The sequence below is a fragment of the Oncorhynchus mykiss genome, chromosome 17 (assembly GCF_057628025.1).
Source record: "Oncorhynchus mykiss isolate SJ-2025 chromosome 17, ASM5762802v1, whole genome shotgun sequence".
NCBI lineage: Eukaryota > Metazoa > Chordata > Actinopteri > Salmoniformes > Salmonidae > Oncorhynchus > Oncorhynchus mykiss.
In genome coordinates this window covers 33,702,932-33,714,082 of record NC_143038.1, presented here as the reverse complement: position 1 = coordinate 33,714,082, position 11,151 = coordinate 33,702,932, and the positions used below count along the sequence as shown (strand labels likewise).

At 42.5% G+C, this 11,151-nt stretch overlaps 1 protein-coding gene across 1 annotated transcript; it reads right to left on the bottom strand.

The window, feature by feature from the left end:
* Positions 1-206: 206 nt before the first annotated feature.
* Positions 207-6,742, bottom strand: zgc:112334 (rab GDP dissociation inhibitor beta). Its single transcript, XM_021570312.3, has 11 exons — positions 6,107-6,742; positions 3,095-3,202; positions 2,909-3,005; positions 2,642-2,776; positions 2,240-2,438; positions 2,028-2,159; positions 1,811-1,910; positions 1,469-1,640; positions 1,205-1,349; positions 1,026-1,080; positions 207-783 (listed from the first exon to the last, which is right to left on the bottom strand). The coding sequence occupies exons 1-11, from the start codon at positions 6,146-6,148 to the stop codon at positions 628-630; spliced, it is 1,341 nt and encodes a 446-aa protein (XP_021425987.1). The 5' UTR covers positions 6,149-6,742; the 3' UTR covers positions 207-627.
* Between the last annotated feature and the right edge of the window lie 4,409 nt (positions 6,743-11,151).

Sequence of the window (11,151 nt, the reverse complement as noted above, 5' to 3'; positions counted from 1 at the left end):
ACCACCGCTTTATCTTTCTCAGAATAGAACATAACACAACTCCAGCGGCTTTGTCCTTCTTGGAGTTAATCTGTAGGGTAAGGGTATCCCTAATTACTCTGCTCTGATGCATTTAGTATAATCCATCCAGTTCTACTTCACACAAACACATGGCCATTCATTCATTCATTCACACTCGAGCACACTAAACACAATCTCAGGCCACATTTTACATTTACCACAGTCAAATAAAGTGTGCTGTTTATTAGACAGAGTATTAAATCGACTGAGTTAGTTAGCTTTACCACTCTCCAGTCTCAATGCCATCAGAGTACGAGAGCATCTACCACATAAAGCACATGATAAATAGGACTGATAGATTAGCTGTGAAGCTGGGCATTTTGGGAGATACAAGAGGTGAATCGAAGGGTTGCTTCAAAAAACAGTAAAAACCAGGACAATTTAGACAGCCGCAATATAATAGTAATGTCATATTTGCTGACGTTGTCATACATGAGTGTGCATACATTTTTGGATGGGTGGCCCGCCCTAGAGGGAATTGAACCCAGGATCCTGGTGTTGCAAGGACTATGCTCTGTCAACTGAGCCACTCAAGACAAAAATGGTAGCAACTCCACTTAGTGTCCCTTAGTCCTCGTCATCGTCATCATCATCACCACCACAGTCTTTGCGTAAGTCACCAAAGATGAATTCTGATCCTGTGATGCGGCGATACATATCCTTGATGTCCTCACACTCCATCTCAAAGTGTGTCGTGGCATCATAGGAGCGAGACACAAAGATCTGAAAAAGGGAGACAGGATCACAATGAACAAAACCCAGAGACTCCACAATTTATAATCTTGGTACAAACCAATGGCCAAGAAATATGAACACATGTTTGTATATTACAGTGCATTCAGTCAGTAGCCTCAACTGGGACTCGAACCCAGATCCAGCGACTGTAATCCCAACACCTCAGCCATTACACCAAGTGAACTGAACTGAATCTCAGTGAGGACGTTAGTTGTGTGGTTGACCCTTACTTGACTGTTCCTTCCATCGTCAATGGGGACCATCATGTTGCTGATAGAAACAAATCTGTAGACCAATCACATTCAGTCTTTAGTGAACTGTTTTTGTATGTATGAAATTAGCCTTGCATCATTACAATAGACAAATGGCTCTGGTTGTAAAAGTCTGCAGTAGGTTGTGTGGAACTTACTTCTGCTGAATGGGCTCTAGTAGTTCTAACCCAGGCTGCACTTCCTTCTCTGGGTTACTGGTCTCTACAGTGGTGCTCACCATTGCGATATACATCCCCTCTGATGCCACATTGTGAGCGTAGGACACCATACATACATAGATATCTGAAAAACAAAGAGGGTCCATTTTAAAAATACTGCAATCATATTTTCCCTGTTTGGTATATGGGGTCTTAGGCCTTTGTCTAACTTCTTGTGTATATCTGGTCTATCTGTGATCATACCTGATTTCCTGTGGACTTGTGTTTGAGGGATAATGATTTGACAGGAGTTGGCATCATGGGTGTTTTTGATTGGATGATTCAGTAAACAGATGACCCGAATGACACGGCCCACCTTCTTCACCCGGTTGGGCACGTAGCTGGGGTCACAGATCAGCTGTTTACAACGGAACATCTTCACAAAGAGGAAGCGAAAGAAGAGAGAAAGATTAGGTCCAACTACTAATTTACGACACTGATATTCAGCCCATGTTCCGGTTCATGCTCTACCATTTCTCATTCATTCATTCCCTCTTCAACTCTCTCGCTCTCTCTTGTCCACTCTCTACTTCACCAGCCACTCACCGCTCCCTCAGATTTCACTGCTACCACTTTGCCCTTGTCCATCACAATCTCCTCCACTCCCCTGTTTAACATGTAGGACCCTCCATGCACTGCACTTAACCTGAGACAGACAGGAATAGTAAGGGTTTACATTGCGGCCATGTTCAATACCATAACAAAAACTTGAAGTTAATGTATTTCTGCATTCTTGAGTACCTTTACGAGTCTGTTATGTTACCTGGCAAAGCCCTGAGGTAATTCCCCTAGCCCATACAGTGGATAGAGGTACGGACTGAAGTTATACCGAGCCAGAGACTCAGAATACAGCTTGATCCGTCTGATGGTCTGGATGCACGGCTGATCCAAGTAACTGTGAAGACAGGGACACAACCATTGAGATAGGTGTGTGTGTGTCGTCTTTCTGACTGTCTGTGTAATATTTGTACTGACTCGTCACTGCGGTACAGGGCCATGGCGTGACCAGTGAACTCCATGATGTCTGGTCCCAGGTCGAAGTGGCGGAACAGCTCCCTCATGCTGGTCCTGTTGGGGTCCATGTCCTGGTAGGTCCGCGGGTCTCTCTCCTCAAAGTTCAGAAGGAACAGAAGAAGCTTCCTGAACCTGCGCTTGTCAAACATCCCCATCAGATCTGAAACACAGCACCATGTTACAACCACTGTTTGAGACCTTGAATGATTGTATGTATTTGAAATCAAGATAATCAATTTGTCATGTCCATGAATTTCAGTTGGCTTTGATTGTTATGTGGCAATCCTTTGTATAGAATCAATAATTCGGAAACACAGGATTTGTAAGTTACAAATATTGTTTATTTTGATGGGTATGCATTACCTGAAGCTAGTGCTTCTGCCTCAGTTGAAGGGACCTTGTGGACTTTACCAGCCCTGTACACATAGCTGCCCTCCACCACCTTAAAGTCCAGATACCGAGTTACCTTGGTGTACACCAGCATTTTAACCAGCTGACCTGAACAAACACACAAACACAGGTTAAAACAATATGAATGAACTCTGACCTTGACACAGTTAAACACGTTCACATTCATATTAGACGTATGACGACAAGACAGATGTACATAATATTAACCATAGTCCTCACCACTGGCAAGTAGAAATTTGGGAACAAGGTCCACATTCCAGTCCCTGCCACGTCCCATTGGCTTAGCTGGACATGGAACCTGAAACCTCTTATATAGCTACAAAATACATTCACTCTCATTAACACTATACAATAACCCTCCAGTGCTTTGTATGTTTGTGTGTTTGTGCATGCGTTCATACAAACCTCTTCTAGGGAGGAGATAGAGGCACTCTCTCCACCATAGTAAGGGTTGCGGTCAATGTGAAGGACCTTCTTCCCACCCACTGACATCAAGCCAGAGAGAATACATTCCTGAGGGAGATAGAGTCAGAGCTATTCATATCCAGAGCAATTAGGGTTAGGTGCCTTGCTCAAGGGCACATCAACTGATTTCTCACCTTGTTGGCTCTGGGATTCAAACCAGTAACTTTGTGGTTACTGGCCCATTGCTCTTAACCGCTAGGCTACCTGCGCTCCAGTAGACAGGTTAATGATGATGATAATTCCTTAGACAGCCTGCAAGGCTTTGAACGTTCCTAGAGAGCCCAGGGATCACCTGTGTGCTTGTGTGTTTGTGTGCGTGTGTGTGTGTTTGTATGTGTGTGTAGGTTAATTAATTCATGAATACACATTTATGACACTTGATATTATAGAAAATACACATGAAACACATAGCATTGAACTGAAGTAAAATATTATATTTTAAAGAAATGTGATCACTAGTGGTAGGTATTATATTTAATCATTATTACTTTGTTCATGGTACCATAAATATACAATATTTTGTGAAAGTCTACACACACCCCTCTTCACATTTTGGGATTACATTTGATGTTTTTCCTACAGATCTATAACACCTACTCCACATTTTAAAGTGTAAGAAAGTTATAGACTATTTTCCAAATTTATTAAAAAATATATTAATGGAGATGTCTCGATTGCCTAGGTCCTCACACCCCAGAGTTAATATTTGGGGCAAGCACATTTGGCAACCATTACAGCTGTGAAACATTTTGAATACGATTCTACCAACATTACACAACTCTTAGGGCAACATGTATACGTTGTTTTTGTCAAAATTGCTTAAACTCTGTAAATTTGGTTGAGAATGTGGAGTGAATTCAGTATTGTTGATCCATTTGTATTTTCAAGTATTGTGGTGGCAGCATCGTGTTAATGGTATGCTTGTCACCGGCAGGGACTGGGGAGATTGTTAGAATCAAAATAAATATGAAAAGAGCAAAGCCCAGGTAATAGAGTTGTATGTTTCCGCGGGATAATTATACAAATTCAAATGCCAAAGACACACCAGAATGGCTTTCCAAGAGGTGTTCGAAGAGTGTTTCTGACTGGTCCAGTCTCAGTCCTGATTTAAATCTGCTTGAAGAATCAGAGACAAGGTTTGAATATTGCTGTCCATAAAAGATTCCCAGCCAAATTTACTTAGCTTGAGCAATTTTGACAAAAACAATAGGTGGTATGTCCAAAGTGAGTGCTACTTTCAACATCTATACATTGTGTCATCAGCACTCACACTCCAGAAACATCCACATATGTATTTAGTACAGGGATAGATAGGTGTTGGGCCACCACAAGCATATACTCTACTGTCTATTGGACTATTGAAGGAATGCAATACCATTCTTCCACTAGAAATTCCACAATTTGGTGTTTTGTTGATGGTGGTGGAAACGCTGTCTCAGGCGCCGCTCCAGAATCTCCAATAAATGTTCAATTGGGTTGAGATTTAGTGGTGCACATGCCAGCCTGGTCTCAGACTAGACGTAACATAGTAAATGTAAATCCTAATCTGGGACACTCAAATTAGTATGATATGTTACGTTTGGTATGGTTACATAAGACAATAGCTTACTTAAGGCAATCATTAAAGTAGGGTAGTTGGTCGGCGTGGATGGATAGGCAGGCGTATAACGTGAACATCTAGCAACCCAAAGGTTGCATGTTCAAATATCGGCATGGGCTACTTTAGCACTTTAGCAACTTTGCAGCTACTTGCTACTTTTCAGCTACTTTGCAACTACTTAGTATGTTAGCTAACCCTTCCCCTAACCCCAACCTTAACCCATTAACACCTAACCCCTAGCCTAGCTAACGTTAGCCACAACAAATTGGAATTTGTAACATATATGTTTTGCAGATTTGTAACATTTTGTACGAATTGCAATTCGTAACATAATGTACGAAATGGACGATGGACATCCACAAATGAATACATACCATACAAAACATACCATACTAATCGGAGTGTACAGGATTCACATTTACTATGTTATGTCTACCCCTGAGTCCAGGTTTCCTTTGAGACCCCTCTTTCAAAGTTACTGAGATCTCTTATTCTAGCCATGGTAGCCAATATAATGGGCCACTGGGCATTTTTAGACATTACCCTAAGCATGATGGGATGTTAATTGCTAATCTAAATCATAAAACCACACATATGTGGAAGCACCTGCTTTCAATGTACTTTGTGTACCCAGTTTACCTGTGTTTCCTTTATTTTGGGAACTACCTGTATGTTGCCCAAGGAGTTGTGCAAGGTTGGTAGAATCTTTGTTTCACTTTGAAAATGTGAAGTCGGTTGTGTAGATTGTAGGATTTAAAAAACAAATGTAATCCTTTTTATATGTAATTTTAAGGCAGCATGTGAAGACTGTGCAAGGGGTGTGTAGACTTTCACTAGTGACTGTATATAATAATACTGTTCTATCACAGGAGGTTGGTGGCATCTTAATTGGGGAGGACAGGCTGGTGGTAATGGCTGGAGCGGAATCAGTGGAATGTTATCAAATTCATCAAACACGTGGTTTGATGCCATTCCATTCGCGCTGTTCCAGCCATTAGTATGAGCTGTCCTCCCCTCAACAGCCTCCACTGTGTTCTATGTACCTCATCTCTAAATTCTCTGACTTCTGTTTCTTTATTCTTTCATGCTAATAGAATTCACTGTGTTTCTTCTATACTCAAATTCTGACAAAACACCTGGCAAGTACAGTCCATGATACATTAATCAATGATACACATTAACATCATGAAAAACATTAAGACTCTTTTTTTTAAATGTCCCTACATATGAATAAATTGCCACGCGTACGATTGTAAGTTTTGTTTTTATAGTATTAAGTCTTTAAGGTATCTTTATTGGGTAGTTCAGAGAGCAGAACTAAATATGTGTGAGGGAATGTGAGTTTCTCTTACCTTCAGTCCTGTACCCAACACTATGATATCAAACTCCTGCATGGTGACTGATCAGTGCCCAGGGCCAAGTCCCTCTGCTACTACTGAGCACCAGTATGGATAAGTATGGCTGTGTGTGTGATTCACTCTCTCCATCTACACCTCATTATCATGTCTTCCCCGTCATGATAATCCTCTCAAGCGTCACAGACACGACAAGTAATTAGACAGGCACTGAATTTTATCTCTGTGTGTCTCAATAATAAATCACCAAAATCAATGGAATCATGTTCAAATTCAAATCATATTCCATGACATGCCCAAACCTGTTATTTAATATAATTTCTTGCCACAAACATTTGACACATAAAGCTCCAAAAAATGTTTAAACAACTGAATATACTCTGTTCTGCAGTTCAACAGCAACGTACAGTAAAAAACACAACAACAAAAAATATATCAGCTGAAGAACGTTCAAGTCAAAATATTAAAAATCATCTGTGTTCCTTTTGTGGAGACACAAATTGTAAAAACTCCCTGATTCAATTAAGCTTGGTTAAGCATTGAAATGTAGTGGTATAACCTCAGTCCAGTGAAAGTATGGATAGATCCTCTCTGTAAATGTGTGTTTGTAAGTGGTGAGGCACTTGTTGTTTTGAACAGGATCAGTGTTACTTCTGCGCCTGCCACGCTCTCTAGTGCTCATCCTGTGTCTCCCTAACCTGCCGCCACTCCCCTAGTGCTCTCTCCCTCTTTCTCTTTCTCTTTCTCTTTCTCTTTCTCTTTCTCTTTCTCTTTCTCTGTCTCTGTCTCTCTCTCTCTCTGTGTGTGTGTGTGTGTGTGTGTGCGTGTGCGTGTGCATGTGTGTGTGTGTGTGTGTGTGTATGGGCGGAGACAGGTGTGCTGGAGGCAGAGCAGATCCCCACCAGCTGCAACCTGTTCCATTATCAAGACCTCTACATATACTCAGCCTTGCCACTTCAAGATCGTAACCTCTGCTCAGCCCGTCTGCATTTTTAGCCGTTTGGTCCTGAATAGATCATGTTTAAGTGCTGTGCCTGGTTTCCCTTGCCTGGTGCTGTTTTCTTCTCTGCTATAGTTCTGTTCGCTTTGACTCTGGTCCCCGTGTCCAGTCCCACATCTCGTCAGCTTCGCTACCCTGTCCTGGACCCCCCCCCCCCACGCTACTGCTTCCTTGGATTCCTCTCCAGACCTGCTTACCCAGCCCAAACTCCCCTCGTTCCAGCCTCCGTCTCAGCACCTGGTTCCCTGCAACCTGCCCGAGCTTTTCCTGGCCTGCACCCCATCTTCCACGTTTTCAATAAATACCTTGGTTACCTTATCCCAGTCTCCTTGTCTCAGTCTGCTCTTGGGTTCACCTGCTCCGCTCCGAATAACACAGATAATGACACCTCCCCTTTGTCAATTTCCAGGCAAACTTTGATTCTCTGGAGGTTCTAAGTTATACAGAATGTATGGAACATTAGAATGAATCCCTATAGTCGAAAATCCAGCATCTGGGCCTCCTGCCAACAGACTCTCTAGCCTCCCATACCATCCACATGTCATTTTCCCCCTCCTAGACCTCCCAGCAGTGAGTTCCTGAAATGAACCCCTCTGAACCCAGGATGTCGTCTCTGCTAAACCTTTCTGGGTTGTCTGGGAGACTCTGTAGTATGTCACCTTTACATCACATGCTGGTCAGATCTTCAGACAAAGACTTGAGTGTGCAGTGTTTGGGTTATAGAACCACATGTGTATTCCTTCATATTCTTTACACCTTGAACCCGAGGTTGCCTAAGTGTTCTGTTTGTGTCCTTGTCTAATAACCAATTTCTATGTTCATGCAAGTTACTGATTGAATGCTGGGAGAAATCTTCACTGTAGCATTGCAATTTGGCAGTATGCCCAGACCCTTGTTTTGAAAATGATACCTCAGTTTCAAGGTCTCAGCTTGGAGAGAAGAAGCCTTGTGAGGTATTGGTCACACGACATTGGTCGTTCACATGAATGAAGCAAACGTTAATGATAAATGATTAAGCTAAATCATGCAAATATTACTTTCTGTGTAAGTATATGAGAACTAACGGGACTGCCCCAGGAGAGATCCTGACAGACATTCACTTTAGTACATAAAGTTTGTTGTAACCTCTCCAGCGCCCTGGCAATAAACAATGATTCATTTAAGATTGACTTTGAGTGTCCCTGTGTAAGAATTTCCACTACAATCATCTTACTGTTTCCCCCCTCTTCCTCCCTCAGAACAGATAGCCTTCTCCTCCACTCTTAGGAAGTGGTGCAGTTTCTTAAATTCCTCTTTTATACGTCTGTCCATTTGCTTGGCCTGAACCTCGATGTAAGGTGCCCTTTTGTCCGAGGTGACTTTGGTCTAATCCATTTTCTACTGCAGGGCCTTCAGTGTGGTTCTGAGCTGCTCTCTCCACTGGGTTGCTGCCTTTGCCACAGAGCAGAAAATGTGGTCTGTGTGATCATACACACACTCCGCACAAACCACACACTGTTCCTCGAGGCAGAATAAACAGGGCCTCTGGGAGTGGAGGCTACACACAGCCTGCGGGCCCTTGTCTTCTACTTGCATAGCCTCCTATGTGGGCCCCTGAGTATTCTGACGATCCCTCTCCCTCAGCAGGGCATTACAGTTACTTCTTAGGGCCATGGTAACTTGGGGATGGTCTCTGGAGGACCTGCATCAGCAGACAGGACAGTCTTGGACACCTGCCTGCCTGCAGCTGGCCTCCAGGCAGGGCCTACAGGAGCTGTGGCTGCAGGAGAAGATGACAGGCTCCCTCAAGGTCTTGCAGCAGATGGGGCATGATAGATCCTCCTCTACAGAGGAGAGATAGGCTGAGGCTGCCATCCTCACAGAACTGTAATGGGAGAGAGTGAGAGAGGGAGTGTGTGTGTCTGTCTGTGTGTGAGGGAGAGCTCCTGTAAGGGCAAAAAGATGTCCACTGTCACACTGCCCAAACTTTTCCCAACAACCAGAAATGACAAGTTCAGCAAAGGGTCAAAGCACACCTACATGATCCCAAGACTTGCAAAGTATGTGAGCTTGCCTAAATTAATCAAGTCAGAAACCAAGTACAGACTTATGACTCCCTCCTAAATGTATGGATTATCGAAATGCAGGCTATCACATAGGCAAGAAATGTGGCGATGCATGGTTCTTCAAGTAAATTTGCATGGTTTTGCGCGTGTGCCGGGTGATATCAATTTCAACGGCAGTACCGGCGCTCTAAAAAGTTGGGTAAACAATACTTTCCTGTGGATATTTTATCTCAAATTACAAGCGGCTGAAGGACCAACCACATAGACAGCTGGCAGAGTAAGTTCAAATGTAGTTTTATTCAACATTCTGGCTTGTAAGGTAAACCTCTACGTTTCAGACTGCATATAAGTATTGGTATAAAAGTCTGATTTATTAGGCAAGGTACCACACAGCATTATTCATACACAGGGATAGCTGAATTTACAAAGGGCAATTCCATGGTAATCGAGAGATACTGAGACTCAGATTTTTCACTTTAAAATATATGTCAAACAAAAACCAATGATTGCAAAGTTAAACAAATAATACAACTACAGTGCCTTGCGAAAGTATTCGGCCCCCTTGAACTTTGCGACCTTTTGCCACATTTCAGGCTTCAAACATAATGATATAAAACTGTATTTTTTTGTGAAGAATCAACAACAAGTGGGACACAATCATGAAGTGGAACGACATTTATTGGATATTTCAAACTTTTTTAACAAATCAAAAACTGAAAAATTGGGCGTGCAAAATTATTCAGCCCCTTTACTTTCAGTGCAGCAAACTCTCTCCAGAAGTTCAGTGAGGATCTCTGAATGATCCAATGTTGACCTAAATGACTATTGATGATAAATACAATCCACCTGTGTGTAATCAAGTCTTCGTATAAATGCACCTGCACTGTGATAGTCTCAGAGGTCCGTTAAAAGCGCAGAGAGCATCATGAAGAACAAGGAACACACCAGGCAGGTCCGAGATACTGTTGTGAAGAAGTTTAAAGCCGGATTTGGATACAAAAAGATTTCCCAAGCTTTAAACATCCCAAGGAGCACTGTGCAAGCGATAATATTGAAATGGAAGGAGTATCAGACCACTGCAAATCTACCAAGACCTGGCCGTCCCTCTAAACTTTCAGCTCATACAAGGAGAAGACTGATCAGAGATGCAGCCAAGAGGCCCATGATCACTCTGGATGAACTGCAGAGATCTACAGCTGAGGTGGGAGACTCTGTCCATAGGACAACAATCAGTCGTATATTGCACAAATCTGGCCTTTATGGAAGAGTGGCAAGAAGAAAGCCATTTCTTAAAGATATCCATAAAAAGTGTTGTTTAAAGTTTGCCACAAGCCACCTGGGAGACACACCAAACATGTGGAAGAAGGTGCTCTGGTCAGATGAAACCAAAATTGAACTTTTTGGCAACAATGCAAAACATTATGTTTGGCGTAAAAGCAACACAGCTGAACACACCATCCCCACTGTCAAACATGGTGGTGGCAGCATCATGGTTTGGGCCTGCTTTTCTTCAGCAGGGACAGGGAAGATGGTTAAAATTGATGGGAAGATGGATGGAGCCAAATACAGGACCATTCTGGAAGAAAACCTGATGGAGTCTGCAAAAGACCTGAGACTGGGATGGAGATTTGTCTTCCAACAAGACAATGATCCAAAACATAAAGCAAAATCTACAATGGAATGGTTCAAAAATAAACATATCCAGGTGTTAGAATGGCCAAGTCAAAGTCCAGACCTGAATCCAATCGAGAATCTGTGGAAATAACTGAAAACTGCTGTTCACAAATGCTCTCCATCCAACCTCACTGAGCTCGAGCTGTTTTGCAAGGAGGAATGGGAAAAAATGTCAGTCTCTCGATGTGCAAAACTGATAGAGACATACCCCAAGCGACTTACAGCTGTAATCGCAGCAAAAGGTGGCGCTACAAAGTATTAACTTAAGGGGGCTGAATAATTTTGCACGCCCAATTTTTCAGTTTTTGATTTGTTAAAAAAGT

What these genes read in the sequence shown, in the direction of transcription:
- zgc:112334 (XM_021570312.3), bottom strand. Translation starts at nt 6,148, where the DNA reads ATGCAGGAGTTTGATATCATAGTGTTGGGTACAGGACTGAAG. An exon ending in TTACCTCAGGGCTTTGCCAG is followed by an intron (nt 1,911 to 2,027) that starts GTAACATAACAG and finishes TGTCTGTCTCAG; the next exon opens with GTTAAGTGCAGTGCATGGAG. An exon ending in CAGTGAAATCTGAGGGAGCG is followed by an intron (nt 1,641 to 1,810) that starts GTGAGTGGCTGG and finishes CTCTTTGTGAAG; the next exon opens with ATGTTCCGTTGTAAACAGCT.